This window comes from Boleophthalmus pectinirostris, unplaced genomic scaffold, assembly GCF_026225935.1.
Source record: "Boleophthalmus pectinirostris isolate CB_2022bp ecotype Guang Dong unplaced genomic scaffold, ASM2622593v1 HiC_scaffold_2, whole genome shotgun sequence".
Taxonomy (NCBI): Eukaryota; Metazoa; Chordata; class Actinopteri; order Gobiiformes; family Gobiidae; genus Boleophthalmus; species Boleophthalmus pectinirostris.
Window position 1 is genome coordinate 42125257 of NW_026571152.1, and position 16644 is coordinate 42141900.

At 38.5% G+C, this 16644-nt stretch overlaps 1 protein-coding gene across 4 annotated transcripts in view; it reads right to left on the reverse strand.

Moving 5' to 3' along the window:
* Window positions 1-16644, reverse strand: part of ppfibp1b (PPFIA binding protein 1b) — an 85526-nt gene that overhangs the window by 37967 nt on the left and 30915 nt on the right. For all 4 annotated transcript variants that reach the window (XM_055155126.1, XM_055155125.1, XM_055155124.1 and 1 more), the window contains exons 3-7: window positions 11011-11216; window positions 5149-5238; window positions 4018-4131; window positions 2758-2889; window positions 1842-1934 (exon numbers count right to left, since the gene is read on the reverse strand). In XM_055155126.1, the coding sequence (XP_055011101.1) occupies window positions 1842-1934; window positions 2758-2889; window positions 4018-4131; window positions 5149-5238; window positions 11011-11216 (635 nt within the window). The remainder of the gene's footprint in view (window positions 1-1841; window positions 1935-2757; window positions 2890-4017; window positions 4132-5148; window positions 5239-11010; window positions 11217-16644) is intronic.

Below are 16644 nucleotides of genomic sequence, written 5' to 3' on the forward strand. Positions count from 1 at the left end.
ACAGAGTTTTCAGTTTGAGAAAAGAACTCAGTCTCTATATTCTGCATAAATTTGTGTTAATCATGTGTGAATAAAACAAAACACATCTCCAGATTTGTCTGTGACGAGGAAACGACATCAGACCAGATCAGAAAAGCGTCCAACACGAGACCTTTAATACTTGATAAGAAAAAAGGAAAACTGACTCAAGCTGTTAATGTTTAAACAGGTCAGATATGAACACGCTTCATTACTTAGACAAATATTAACCTGTTATAAAACAAAACTGACCCATTATGACCTAGATTTGTGATTTTCCTTTTTTTAAAATTTTTTTAAGGTGACCCAGTGTAAATAATAATTACAAAAAAATATTTATTATTATTATTATTATTATTATTATTATGTTTTTCTCCAAACATGTCCATATATTATATATATATATATAGTTTTCTATCTCAGAGTATTTTATTTTACCTATAATTTCTTGACCTCCTTTTTATTCTTTTGAGTATTTATATTTCTTATGTCTTTCCTTCTTTTTTATAATCATATTCATTTATCACACTTAATATTATTGGTTTATTATTTTTATATTATATATTGTTTTATATGTTTTAATTTAAATTCCTAAGCATCATTTTGAGGGTGTAGAGGCAAAATAAAATATAAAATACAAGAGCAACATAAAACAAAACAAGTAAATAAAAAACAAAAAGTAAATAAATAAAACAAACATGAAAATAAAATCCAATCAAATAAAAATATGTAAAAATACCATTATTATCATTACTCTCATACACATTAGTAATAACGATACTACAACACTATTGTCATTAATCAATTACTATTCATAATAATAATTAGTACGATTATTATGAAACAGTTTTTACCAGTCAGGTCAAAACAGTGAATTTAAGTCTATTTAATTTAATGGACCTGATGTAAACAGTGCGTTGTTTTTCACGTGGAGACGACAGAAGAGACGTTTAGACTAAAGCGACAGTATTTGGGCAACAGTTTTGTTTTTACTATTTAAAGAGCTGACATCATCGCACATACCAGACCCAGAGAAAACCCGAACGAAGGAGGAGGAGGGAGGAAGGATTTGGAGAAAATAAAAACCAGGAGGCAGTTACAGAGAGAAGGTCAGAGCTGTAATCACAGACTGAACAGAGAAAGAGAAAGACACAGACGAGGAGCTGCAGTCTTGTACTGTTTGTATTGTCATTTTGAAGTCTGTTTTGGTCGTTTTTTTGAGAAAGTAGCAACATTATAACAGGACTAAAACAGGGGTGTCCAAACTTTTTTCATTAAGAGCCACACATCTAAACACAGATGAAGCAGAGGGACGATCGAGGGACATAGACTGATGCTCAGTACAGGGAATAATTAAAATATGTGCATGTTTAACAGGTTAGAATGAGCCATGAGTCTTTATTCACGCTAAGATCCTTAAAACCACACACTAAATATTAAATAGTAGCTTTATCAAGGTCGATTTTTGAAAAAACTTGCAGTAAAAAACTATTTTTCAATTGATGCAAGGTAATCTGGACCAATTCACCTGGAAGTCTGAGGGCCAAGGAAAATATGTCTAAGGGCCACATTTGTCCCCCGGGCCATAGTTTGGACATGCCTGGACTAAAAGCTCAAAAGAGTCAGTTTTGTGCAATATTGGACTTTAAAAATAATATTAAGTTAACTGAAGTGTTGTTGTTGTTTTGAGTGATGTAACATGGACGAGTAAAACATGAACTTCAATAAAAATTATATATCGGTTTTAATCATTGTTCATTGTTTTCTGGACTATAGAGACAAATTTGCAAAAAATATTGGACAGTTTGTAAAAGTGTCTTTACCTTATTCGACTTAAGTTTCTTCTCATATTGTAACTTTTCACTCTCCAGGTCTGTGATTCTGTACCGCAGCTCGTTGATCTCAAGAATCAAATCCTAAAAAAAAAAATAAAAAAAATGACATTACACAAGAAATAAAAAACACAAATAATATCAAAATTAAATCACTCAATATTTAAGGTCAAATATTACACAAAATGGACTTTTGTGAGTCAGGTTATAATCCTGTTAAATCCTCAAAAACAGACCTGGAATTGTGTTTTATTTTCACATGTTTGAGTAACTGTCCAAGGGTCAAAATGTTCTGTTCCAACTTGTGATGTCATGAAGAGGTAGTTCCTTTTTGACTTAGACAAACTTTACTGATCCACAAGGGAAATGATTTAACCTAATATTTATTATTATTTTACCTTATTTTGATTTATTATATTTTTACCTAAATTTTTTTATTATTATTTTGTCTTTAGTTCAGTAGAGACTGATAATTCCGGGCTGAAATCGTCCAAATGATTCTTGAGAACGTGTATGGAGTTTAAAAACATAGTGAAGCACTTCCTGTATCACCACATGACATCACAAAGTGGAGGGTTTTCTGTTTAAAAGAACTCAAAAAAGAAAAAAAAAAAAACACAACTTCAGGTCTGTTTGTGATGAAGAAACGACATTAGAACATTAAAGATCAGAAAATCGTGTAATATGAGACCCTTTATTGAAATAAATACAAAGTTTGTCTCTGGTATTCTTAAAAAAGATGGTGCATGTCTAAAAATCTGCAGACTAATTCCAAAAAAAAAAGAGTCAAAACTTTACCTGCTACAGACAGGAAGTGATTAAAAGTGGAGCAGCTGAAGTATAAGTGTTTTTTTTAATAATCGAAAAAGGGATGGTGAAAAGACTCAGTAAAGCCTCGTGTAAATACCTCACTGTCCCTGAACCTCTCGTCGAAGTCCAGCCGCTCCTTCTCGATGGAGTTTAACTTGAGTTTGAGGTTCGACACTTCAGAGATCAGCTCCAACTTCTGAGTCTCCAGAGTCGTTCTGCACAAAAGCTCCTGAAAACAAAACACGAGACGGGGTTTAGAGGACAGGCTCCTGAAAATCTGCTCTTTAAATACATTTTTGTGTGTTTTTTAGTTTTCAGACTGTCTAAAAACTTATCTGACTGCATTTGCTTGTGTCGTGTTGTGTCCCCATGGTAACTGCTGAACATTCTGCCATAGACATACATGTAGGTCGTGGTATATTTTCGTTTATTGGGGTGGAACGAGATACTTTCCACAAGTCGAAACACGAGACTGAATCAACGAGAATGAGATAAGACAGACTCAACCAGTATTAAAACAGGACTAAAAAAACAGGACTTATCCAAGACTAAACCGGTCTCAGTCCTGATCCCGGTCTGAGTCCCGGTCCGAGTCCCGGTCCGAGTCCCGGTCCGAGTCCCGGTCCGAGTCCCGGTCCGAGTCCCGGTCCGAGTCCCGGTCCGAGTCCCGGTCCGAGTCCCGGTCTCAGTCCCGGTCTCAGTCCCGGTCTCAGTCCCGGTCTCAGTCCCGGTCTCAGTCCCGGTCTCAGTCCCGGTCCCAGTCCCGGTCCCAGTCCCAGTCTGAGTCCCGATCACCCGACAGTCTACGTAGGTGCACCTCTGGACCCGTCCTGACACTCAGTCCTGGTTCAGTCCTGGTTTAATACTGAGACCAGGACCAGACCAAGACAAGATCAGGATTGAGACCAGGCTCGAGACCGGGACCAGACCAGGATTGAGACCAGTTCGGTCCTGGTTCGGTCCTGGTTCGGTCCTGGTTCGGTCCTGGTTCGGTCCTGGTTCGGTCCTGGTTCAGTCCTGGTTCAGTCCTGGTTCAGTCCTGGTTCAGTTCGGCATCACAATTTAAGTCACGTAAACGGGAATGTTCCGTTTTTTAAAAGTATTTTGCAGATGTTTTTATAAACTATTTAAAGAGGAAATGTAGTGATTTTGATCAAGAATTTACCTGAGTCAGAGGTGAGACTCAGGTTCAAAAGTGTCTGCATTAAACAGTAAACTGCATCCTTCATCATAATTATTTTTATGACGACAAATTTCAGTTTCGTCCCTTGTGTAGAAGAGACCGTCTGCTCAGGTGTGTTTAATTTTAATATTATTGATCAGTGAAATCTCTTCTCTTTTCGTTTCGTGGACCGACCTGCTGCAGCATTTCTTCTGTGGCGTTGAGTTTCTCTCGATGTTCCTCCAAACACAAATCCAGGTCTCGGATTTTTTCCCCCTGAGCTTCCACCTGGTCCGTCAACACACTGACCTGAAGTGAACAAAAACAAACTCAGACTCAGATTTAGACAAACTTTACTGATCCACGAGGGAAATGATTTGGACACAGGAGCTCAGACATCACAAGATAATAACAAAGAGAAACAATAGAAATGGTAAAAATAAATTATAAATAAATAGCAAAAGTAGCGAGAGACAAATGTAAATGTACAAGTAAAAAAAACATTTAAAAAATTATAGTACAAACATATCTCGTAGGGAGTATTATCTGTTACATAAAGGCAAATTGTAGGGATTATTATCTGTTCCATAAGGGTGAGTTGTTGTACTGTTGTAGGGAGTATTATCTGTTCCATAAGGGTGAGTTGTTGTACTGTTGTAGGGAGTATTATCTGTTCCATAAGGGTGAGTTGTTGTACTGTTGTAGGGAGTATTATCTGTTACCTAAAGGTGAGCTGTTGTACAATTGTAGGGAGTATTATATGTCACATAAAGGCAAATTGTAGGGATTATTATCTGATACATAAAGGTGAATTGTTGTACTGTTGTAGGGAGTATTATCTGTTACATAAGGGTGAATTGTACAGTTGTAGGGAGTATTATCTGTTACATAAGGGTGAGTTGTTGTACAGTTGTAGGGAGTATTATCTGTTACATAAGGGTGAGTTGTAGGGAGTATTATATTAATATAGTCCTGTATCTCTCTCTTTTTTATGAATTTTATGTCATTATTTAAAGTAGTAGTAGTAGTAGTAGTAGTAATAGTAGTAGTAGTAATAGTAGTAGTAGTAGTAGTGTCACATTTTGAAGTTTTATATTTTGCTGAAGTAAATATAGACAATAAAAAGTTACACAATGCACCTTTAAACAGACGAGAAATAAATGAAAAGGAGCAGAGAGAAAAGTCATCATGTGTATTTTCTGCTCCATTTTCCGGACATTTCTTTCACACTGACAGTTACTTTAAAATATTTCAATCACAAATATTAATCCGTTGAAAAAAAAAATGAACAAACGTAATTATTATTAGTTTTTCTTTTGTCCCGACCTGAAGCACCAGAGACTCCTTGTCGCTCTCCAGTCTGCCGAGTCGTTCCTGGTAGTGGTCTCCTGCGCTCAGGGAGATGTGTCCGTTAGACTGTGAAGAAAAACAACACACAAGAACTTGAACTGAGGACGAGCTCCAGAAAATAAAACACTGGAGCCGAGAATCACATCACGATACTCGATACACGTCTCACGATACGATATTATCACGATCAGGGACATTTTACATAATCGTGATAATCGAAAAATTACTCCTCCATGAGATTTTCTTCAAGATCATTTTTGTTTTCACTTTCACAAACAAAACACAACACTATAAAAGTTGTTTAAATATGGAAACGATTCATAATAAATTCTAATTATTCAAATCAATAATATTTTTTAACCGTCAGCAACTTTCATAATTATCGTGACATTATCGTGACATAATCGTTAATCGCAATTATCTTGGCCGTTATCATCGCAACACCAGAAAGGTTGCACATTCCAGCTTTAAAACAATAAATATGTCAAGTTATATTTTTTAAAGGGATGTAACAATAACCAAAATATTGTGATATCGTATCGTTAAAAGTCTCACAGTAATATCAAATCACAAGTTTCTTTGCTTAAATGCAGGTTTTATAGTAGCAACAGCTTATAAACATCGGGAACTACATTTCCCATGATTCATTTCAGCGCAGACAACATGAAGAAATATGTTTTTTACTTGAATTCTTGGGATTATGACGGAAATAATTCACACAAAAATCTTGTCAAGGTATTTTAAATGCAAAAAAGTGTCCTATCTACAATTATATCAGCCCTCTAAAATATCGCAATAAATATCGTACCATGAGAGCTGGATATCTTTACATCCTGAGTTTTTTATATATATATTTGTGTTTTTTTAATGTTTTTAATGTTTTTTTATTAACTTGCTTATGTATTTATTTTATTTTATGTGTTCATTTATATTGTGCAGCACTTTGGAGACTTTGTGTTGGTAAAATGTGCTGTACAAATAAAGTTGCATTTCATAATTATCGTGACATAATCGTTAATCACAATTATTTTGGTCATGAAAATTTCGATATCCGTCCTAAGCCCAATCGCAACATGGCGAAACCTGCGATAATCTAAATATTGCAACTAAATACCAGGGTATCGGATATCAGCGCCGATTCGGACTTAAAATAGCTGGATTGGATATCGGCTTCTAAATATCGATATCCTGGACATGTACATTGATGTAATAAGATAATTGCTACTAAAAGTGTCGATGTTTTAACTTTTATTTACACAAAGTTGTTGTGAAGTTACATGAGAAACGACAGCAACATAACACATTTGGATCACTTTTGTCTAATTTTATTCGTGTTTAAATTAAATAAATGCTGCTATCTCTGTCTCTGTTCTGGTATCAGTATCGGTATCGGAAGTGAAAAAGCTGGATCGGTTCATCTCTGCCAAATACATTTTAACAACAGTATTTTTTTGTTAAACTTACTTAAAAGTCAATGTGGAATAACCATTAAAGATGCACTGTGTAACATTTCTACTGGAGGGTCTCCGTGGAAACCGCTTTGTCCAGAATGTTCCACAGTATAGATTAAACCCGTCCATCGCAAGGATCTGTGGAGAGTCGCCTGTGTTCGCAGAAGCAATTATTGTGTTTTTGAACAACAGAAATAACAGAAAACTAATGAATAAATGGGATTGGATGTATTTAAAGTCATACTACGGAACATTCCAGCCAAAGCAATAACATCTCCATGGAGACGACTAGATACTGAACCCTCCAGCAGAAAAGTTGAGCAGTGCACCTTTAAAAAAAAACAATAAATATGTCAAGTTATATTTTTAATGGGGATTTTTAAATGTTTTTTTCACAGTTTTTATGTTTTTTCATGTTTTTTTATTCACTTGCTTATGTATTTATTTTATGCTTTATTTAATTTTATGTGTTAATTTATATTGTGCAGCACTTTAGAGACTTTGTGTTGGTAAAATGTGCTGTAAAAATAAAGTTGGATTGGAATTGGAATTGGCATAAACACTTTTCCTCTCTGAACAAACATAAAAATCGTTGCACTGTCACAAAATAATTCAATAAAGGCACCAAACACATAATAGCAGCGTACGATATCGATTCTGCATCACCAAATTTAGTGTCATTTTAGATATTTTGAGATTTGAGATTACACTGGCAAAAAATATTCTCCAGGAAACAAAACTGTGTTGGGAGTTTTGGATCAGAAATGTGCTGAAACTCGTCTGTGATGTTCTGGCCCAGGTTCAAGAATCACACACATTTGCATGGTTTGACTCTTAAATCCTGCAGGTTATTTGAAATTTTCTTTTATGATTTTCATTTTATGGAATCTAATTATCAGTCGTGACCATCTGCTCCATTTGCATCCAAAGAAAAAACACTGTTCAAACCCAAAGATCCTGTGTTTAGTTCATTAATTATCCACGATGCCAAGGCAGAAAGGTGACATTTTTATTTTGAATTTGAAACATTGAAAAAGTACACTTGAAATTTCAGTAAGTAAAATTCAGAATAGAAAGAAATTTGGAAATTGAATTTCTCAGCTTGAATTTTTTTTTCTTTTTTTTACCTGAATTTCTCAAATTGAATTTTTTTCTTATCTGAATTTCTCAACTTGAATTTCTCAACTTGAATTTTTTTCTTTTTTACCTGAATTTCTCAACTTGAATTTTTTTCTTATCTGAATTTCTCAACTTGAATTTTTTTTCTTTTTTACCTGAATTTCTCATATTGAATTTTGTCTGAAAAGTCCTGTAAAATCATACCCTGAATTTCCCAACTTGAATTTTTTTTCTTATCTCAATTTCCCAACTTGAATTTTTTTCTTATCTGAATTTCCCAACTTGAATTTTTTTCTTATCTGAATTTCTCAACTTGAATTTTTTTCTTATCTGAATTTCCCAACTTGAATTTTTTTCTTATCTGAATTTCTCAACTTGAATTTCTCAACTTGAATTTCTCAACTTGAATTTCTCAACTTGAATTTCTCAACTTGAATTTTTTTTTTTACCAGAATTTCTCATATTGAATTTTGTCTAAAAAGTCATGTAAAATCACACCCACCTATCACATGTTCCTGCTTGTTGTTTTTTTTATTCAAATTATTTCATTCATCGTGCAATATTCAAATTCAAAACTTCTGGCACATCTGTACTTCCGTAGAAAACTGCACAAACAGGCCCGTACATGGCCGTGCCCCGAGCCCCGAGCCGCAGCATTACACCGAGCGCCTGGCATTTCTCTGGCATCCGTCCCATCACTGTTTCATTCACAAAAACTGCATTTAGCGGCGGCGTCGGGGGCACAGTGGAGCTTATGTGGCGTTTTTTATGAGCGACACAAACAGGCAGGCGGAGGCAGAGAGAGCTCCAAACAGAATCTAAACCAGATGTGCGGAGGGGAATCGGCGGACGAGCGAATCGAGACGCTGACGACGACAGATTCACAAATAGAAAAGATGACGCAGTGTTCTGTTTACAAATGTACAAAAACATCTGAGATCAAATAGACGTTGTGGATGAAACTTAAAAAAAAGACTTCGTAAAACTACAAGATGCGAGACGATCGATTGACGCTTTGCACTGACGTCACGCTGGGGGTGTTGTGTATGTATATCTATGGGTTTAGAAGTTTCCATGGTGACACAAAGCACACATGAGAAAATACTGCCAGAAAAGTTTTAAAGATCTGTGTGGAGTAAAGTGAGCAGACGTCGATTTACACGGGACAGTCTCAGTTTTGAGCCTGTGTCCCCCTGTCCCAGCAGATTTATACAAAAAAAAAAAACACAGATTTGTCCCAGATTTTTACGAGAAATGTCCCGGGTGTCTCCATTTTTGACCAATCTGATCCCAAATTATCATTTGTTTCAGTAAAATACAGAAAAGCTGCTTAAAAATGACCAAAACACAAAGCAAATGTGACCATACTGACTCATATTCGACATTAGGGGTGTGTGAACTTCATGGTAAGATATTTTTAATTGTATTTATTTTTATTAAGGACATCACAATCACATTAGACAAGCCAGATGTTTTGCTTTCAGTGTTTTAGTTTTCAACACCTGTCCATATAAAAATATAAACTCTGTGCATAAAAACAGAGAATACAAGACACATAAGTTACATACAGATAAAATATATACAGTACATTTTCAGTGGATGCATTTTTGATTGGAAACATACATAAATTCAGATTTTCTTTTATATTTGTTGTTATTGGTTTCCAATTTTAATTCAGCTGGTAAACCGTTCCACAGACTGGCCCCTTTAAAAGAGAAAGACACTGACCAAGAGTCGTCCTGTACCTAAGAACAACACAGTCACCACTAGTAGCTCCTCTTGTGTTCGCTCTGTGTCAACAGTTTATGGTCCTGGCAAATTCTGAGTACAGTTGTGTATCACAGTTAAGACACTTAAAAAATAATTTAAGATGATTAAAATTGATAAAATTTTCAAAGTTAAAAAGTTGATGTTTCTTTAAAATTTCACAGTGGTGCCAGTGTTTGGGCTTTTTGTTAAGCACCTTCAGGGTCAGTTTGTATAATGATTTTATATGTAATGATTTATATATATATTTATTGTGATACCATGGGAAAGCTCATGATATTACGATATTCTACATAATAACAAGACTGACATGACAAAATGCTTTAAGCGTCATTTGGTAAAACATTTATTGTCATGTTCATATCAGTGACATTTTGAACAGACTGAAAAGACTTTGAAGCTGAAGTGCAAATAAACAAGACATGACAAACATGTGAGTCAGTATAATCACATTTTCTTCGTGTTTTGGTCATTTTTAAGCAGCTTTTCTGTATTTTAATGGCCTAATTCATCAGCCAGTTTCACTTGGTGTAAACCGTGTGACCTCGCAGCATTAGGATTCGTTCACTCGACGGGAGGCGGGGACTTTTTTTATTTAACCAATCGCTGCTGTTTGGTCGTGACGTATGTAATGCTCCAAATCCCGTAGGAAGAAGAACAATAACGTCTTTCCCCGAGACAAAATTCACCAAACATTGTCTTTGTTCCGGCTTTAAATCCTCGATCTCAGGAATCGTTGCCAACACAGAATGTCTGTCTTCGTCTACATCCATCTCAACTGCTTTGTTTATTGGTCGGTGTGCGGTTTACAGCTTCCAGGGTTCTTGTAAACCATCTAGTGTTTTCTGATTCCTGACCTAGTCACTGGAGAGAAATGAAATTGAGTGGAGGCACTAGGTGGCGCCAGCCTGACTTTTACTTTACCTAAACAAATGTCAATGTGCTTTTCTCTTTACTGTTGACAGATGTAAAATTGGTCAAAAAAGTGACACCTGGGACATTTCTTGTCTAAAACTGGGTCAAATCAGTGGTTTTGTATAAATCTGCTGGGACAGGGGACACAAGCTCAAAACTGGGACTGTCCCGGGTCAACAGGGACGTCTGGACACTCTAGACCAGGGGTGGGAAAACTACGTGCGGCTCTTTAATCTTTTCAATCCGGCCCGCCGAACTTGAATAAATAAAAATAATGATAATAATAGAAAGACCTCATTAATGTTTTATTTTCCCTGCAATTCTGGTGTTTACCAATAGATGGCGCACTTTAGATACAGTCACCTTTGTTGAGGTGCGGCGCATTATGCTGCATTCAGATTACGCTGTATTGACACCTCAACCCTTCTGTAAAGAGGAGTGGAGTTGTTTTATGAGGTGGATTACCAAAAAACTCCATCCATTTGCTCCTGGTCCGGCCCTTCCATCAAATTCTAGAACCTTTTGTGGCCCACGAGTCAAACAGTTCAGCCGCCCCTGCCCTAGACAAAAGGTCCCTGGATCTCACCATGTGCCCCTGCAGCCACTCCACCAGACTGTCCGCCGTGGAGTCTGGGATCTGGCACCTCAGACTCTCCCTCTCCTCCACCTCCATCAGCTCCAGGACGTTCCTCAGGTCCTCCAGGAGGTGCAGGGCGCGCAGGCTGCCCATGAACGGGGAGGTGGGCGACTGACAGTCAAAGATCCCGTTGGAGTAATCCAGAGCCTTGGAACCTGCAGGAAAACAAAACAACCACGTTCAGATTATGGTTCTTAGAGGTTCTTTAAAAGGTGCACTGTGTAACTTTTCTGGTGGAGGGTCCATCACCTGCTTGTTTTTATGGATATTTCATTGCTCTGCCTGGAATGTTCCACACTGTGACATTAAACAGCTCTACTTTTATTCAATTTATTCAATTACAGGTGTTTTTAGAGCTCAAAAATACCTAAAAAAACAGACATTCTGACTGTGATTGGGGTCGCCTCTCCACAGATCTGGCCTGTAAAATCCGTGTATCATTCGTTCATTCATTTTTCCAATATAAAACCAAAAATAAAATGAAAAAACAACAGTTTTCATGTCATGGTCTCGGTCTGGTCCCGGTCTCAGTCCCAGTCTCATTTTCGGTCTGGTCCCGGTCTCAGTCGTGGTCTCAGTTTCGTTCTGGTCCCGGTCTCAGTCCCAGTCTCATTTTCGGTCTGGTCCCGGTGTCAGCCCTGGTCTCAGTCTCGGTCTGGTCCTGGTCTCAGTCTCGGTCTGGTCCTGGTCTCAGTCGTGGTCTCAGTTTCGATCTGGTTCTGGTCCCGGTCTCAGTCCCAGTCTCATTTTCGGTCTGGTCCCGGTCTCAGTCCTGTTCTCAGTCTCGGTCTCAGTCTGGTCCCGCTCTGGTCCCGGACTTGGATCAGTCCTGGTTCAGTCCGTATGCGGAGCAAAAGTCCGAAGTCACTTTTCATTTAAACACAAAATCGAAAACTGAAAAAAACGAATCATTATCTGTTTTTTCATTTTGGTTTTGGAGACAAATAATGAAGAAAACTGTTGGTTTTTTTTTTTTTTTTCTTATTTTTGGTTTTATATTGAAAAATGAATGAACGAATGACAGACGGATTCTGTTCTTCTGTCTGGTTTGGTCTCCGTGGAGACAGAAAGGTTTAAAGCCACACTGTGAAAGATTCCAGACAATCTCCATGAAGAAAAGCATCTGACGGAGCCTCCACCAGAAAAGTTAAGCTACAAACTTTATTTTTACTTTTTTCATTTTACATTTTGTTCTTCGTTACCTGCAATATTGATTTGATTTAAAAAATGGTTTAATAATAGAAAGAGGTGATGATAATAATCGGTTTTACACAGAGCTTTTCACAGTAACAAAGAGACACTTCACAGAAAAGTCAGACCAAAACAAGGACAGGACAGACAAAACAGTAACGAGGAGCGGTCGTGTGTGGGCGGTGTAGACTCTGAGGAAAAGGTGAGTTTGAGTAATGTTTTGAAGGTGTTTGGTGAGTTTGAGTTTCTGATGTGAAGGAGGAGAGAAAGTTCCAGAGGGCGGAGGCGGACGTGAAAGGGCTCGGTCTCCCAAAGGTCCAGTGCTTTGGTTTGTCTGTGGGAGTAAAGGGTGAAGTATAGTTCTGTGTCGCGCACCGCCGCCATCGTTTTTGATTTATGCATCTGCATCGAGGTCTGTGCACCGCGAAGTAATTCACCGCCAAAACGCTAGGGGGCGACGATATCTGTCCATACATATATACAGTCTATGTGGGACCTGCAGACGTGTAATGTCTGAAAAGTTTAACATGAACCATCTCTAATGCGATAGACGCACAGAACAGACTCACCATTAGTACAACACCCCTCTGTCACAGAAAAACACTCATGTTCCACTGAGTCGTGTCCTTTTTAAGTCCAACAGAAACTGAACCACATCAGGACACAAGGAGTGAGCTGTTTTTTTGAGGCTTAGTTTATGCAAATGAGTCATGCGGTTTTAAGTTTCATTTCTGTAAAATGTAAACACACTTGCGCTAGGGATGGGCATGATTAGTCGATTAATCGATAATTGATCATTAAGAATTTCATCGATTACGTTCATTTTAATGGACAAACTGAATGTATGTTTGTGTGTGTCGTGACCAAACAGGTGTGTACATGTGTCTCTGCATCAGAAGGAGCGAGACACAAACAGTGGGTCAGTCTGTAACGAACCGAAGCACAAATGTGGATTTAACCAGGATTTGTACAAGAAATTCCACACTTTCCGTTGCGTTGGGACAAGTGTGAGTCCATGTGCACAGTGGATAAAGCAGCACATATGTTTCTGTGTCCAGTGGGAAAAGGTTTTTCCAGGTGAGAGTCGCTCAATGTGGATGACGAGGCCCCGCCCCCCTCCCCCCGTACGCTGTCCTGGTTTTGACAAACACAAATCTGGTCACACTGACCTGTATTCACCTGAGTCATGTCTTTTAATCCAACACAAATTGAACCACATCAGCGACACAAGAGCTGGAGTTTTATCTTCACTTAGTTTATGTAAATTAGTGATGTGGTTTTAAGTTTTGTTTCTGTGAGATTTGAACAAAACTGAATTAAACACATTATAATGTCAAACGGGCTGATTTTGGCTCTAGAGTCGTTACAGTTTATATGTCGTAAAGTTGAATTTATTTATGCAGATTAGTGCAGATAGTAATAATAATGATGATCATTTTAATATAAAAACATTAATTAATCGATCGTTAATTCTCCCAACGATCGATTAAGAAAATTTCATCGAATGCCCGTCCCTAATATGCGCAAAGCTTCATTAAACACATTATTACTCAATATGTACTGAAAAAGAAAAGCCGAGTACAGGAAATGTTTGTAGTGCAGTGGTAGAAAAGACCAATCACAGCTCTTGTCGTCTGCGTCGCCTCTTCTGTCGTCTGCGTCATTTTGATGCGTAGTTAGAACATTTCGGAGGTGCATGAGCGCACTCTGTGTAGGGGGTACGTGTCGATGCAGACTCTCCGCATTGTGACGCAGACGATTTGACGCTGGACCGTAAACTGGCCTTAAGAACATTTGAGTCGGCTGATGAGGTCTGCGAGGTTATGGATGGACCTGGTTGTGGAGGGATCTCGTTTAGGGCTGTCGCGGTTTGGGAATTTCTCCTGTGGTGCAGTATATCGGCTCAACAGCGCGATATGTGATCACACCGGGTCGGCTCAGAGTCCTGCACCGGGTCGGCTCAGAGTCCTGCACCGGGGTCCGCTCAGAGTCCTGCACCGGGGTCCGCTCAGAGTCCTGCACCGGGGTCCGCTCAGAGTCCTGCACCGGGGTCCGCTCAGAGTCCTGCACCGGGTCGGCTCAGAGTCCTGCACCGGGTCGGCTCAGAGTCCTGCACCGGGTCGGCTCAGAGTCCTGCAGCAGCCCCGGTCAGAGTCCTGCACCAGGTCGGGTACCCGCGGACTTAAGAGAGAGAACCCCGAGCATGAACACGCGGAGCAGGTGTCATGCAGAGCTTTGCACCGGTTCTCTCACCTGCGATCATCAGACGGTCTACACGGGTGCACCTTAGTCCTGGTTTAGTCCTGGTTTAGTCCTGGTTTAGTCCTGGTTTAGTCCTGGTTTAGTCCTGGTTTAGTCAGAGTTTAGTCAGAGTTTATTGCTGGTTTAGTCCTAGTTTAGTCCTGGTTTAGTCCTGGTTAGTCCTGGTTTAGTCCTGGCTTAGTCCTGGCTTAGTCCTGGCTTAGTCCTGGCTTAGTCCTGGCTTAGTCCTGGCTTAGTCCTGGCTTAGTCCTGGCTTAGTCCTGGTTTAGTCCTGGTTTAGTTTAGTCCTGGTTTAGTCCTGGTTTAGTCCTAGTTTAGTCCTGGTTTAGTCCTGGTTTAAGTCCTGCTTTAGTCCTGCTTTAGTCCTGCTTTAGTCCTGCTTTAGTCCTGGTTTAGTCCTGGTTTAGTCCTGGGTTAGTCCTGGGTTAGTCCTGGGTTAGTCCTGGTTTAGTCCTGGTTTAGTCCTGGTTTATCACGGGTGTTAACAGGTGTAATGTTAACTGGTCCGTGCGGGTGTGAGTCTCTAAAAATGGACCCGTGCAGGACTCTGGGTCGGGTCACGTCGGTCTCGTGCGGTGGACGTCTTAGTACCGCGCTGATTCATTTTCGTGGTTATTGCGACAGCCCAAGCCTCGTCATGGAGACACATGGTTATGGAGGAACTGTCAGGCCAACAAACTCCGAAGCACGAGATGTTGCTACAGATACAGAACAATATTACTGGAACTTTTTTATGCCCCAACACAAAAACAATAAAGCAGGAGAATCCCAGGGAACCTTTTTAATTAGACAATCTGATTAAAAAGCCTGAGCTCCAACAAACAAACAGCAGAATTAACTCTTATTAACTTTAATTAGTCACAGAAGTCAGTTTTTCTATCCTTAACATCGCTCAGATCTTACTTATCCATCAACTTCCTGTTTTTACCTCTTCACACTGGCATTTTTCATGTTTAAATTTGACATTTATATATATTTTTAAATGGTTTCCACAAAAAGCTTTGGTTTCTTTAACATTGTTATTATGACCGTTGCTTTCTCCAGTCGTCATTTACAGTATAACCTCACCTACACTGGTCGAGCTCCGGCGGCACGTTAAGAGTAAAATATGTAGAACGTGTAATTCAGAGCATTTTGTTCTTGTCTCGTTTCTACTTTAGTCAGAAATAAAGTGTTGGGGAAAACCATAAAAACCCAGAGGGAAATCACTCAAGACGGGGCTTGTTTTAAAGCTGCTATGTTACATAAAAATGCGCTTTAAGTCATGTTCTAATGTGTGCGGCTCATTCCACTCACTCACTCGCTCTTTCCCAAACTGGACTTTCTCCTCTGGACATTCGGGCCGTGACATTTGTACACAAACGTATAAAGAACATTTACATTTGTACGCACTTTCTGAACTTATCGGGTGTGGATTTTTAGTCACATTTGTAAGCACTTGTCGAACTTATCAACTGAACTGTGATATTTTAAAGCGTTTCACCTAATGGATCATAAAACTGCTCAGAATTCCTTGTTTTAGGACATTGGCCCGAACGTCCCCCGGGCTCGAAAGTCCCAGATTCGAGTTTCCAGCTGATTTCAGTTTTAAATCCATCACCAAAAAAACTAAACAAAAAAAAAAAAAAACACTACAGGGAGTGCCTTAATAATAAATGTGGTATGAAGAGCCTGGTACTTTGGGAACATTTCCATATGAAGAGTCAATGGCCCGTTACCAGTTGACAAAATAGTTATTTAAACTGAATAAATTAAAAATTACAAAAGTTTAAGATGGCCAAATAATTCTTTATGTCTCCGCAGGGGTTTGTCTGAGAACATGTAATTACAATAACAAAAACAAAAAAAAGTTTCATTTTATATAGAGGTTTTATAGGCGGAATTTATCATTTAAACTCTAATATTTTAAAGTTCAGTAAAGTTGTATTGGATATTTTGAATGGCCACTCATATTGTTAATTGTTAGTTAATTGTCTTAATATAATATGATTAAATTCATATAAAAATTGTGCGCTGTCCCTGTCTCAAATAAAATTCCATTTACCGTATTTTTCAGACGATAAGTGGCACTTTTTTTCATGGTTTGGATGTTTCCTGTGACTTATTCTCCGGTGTGACTTCTATATTAAA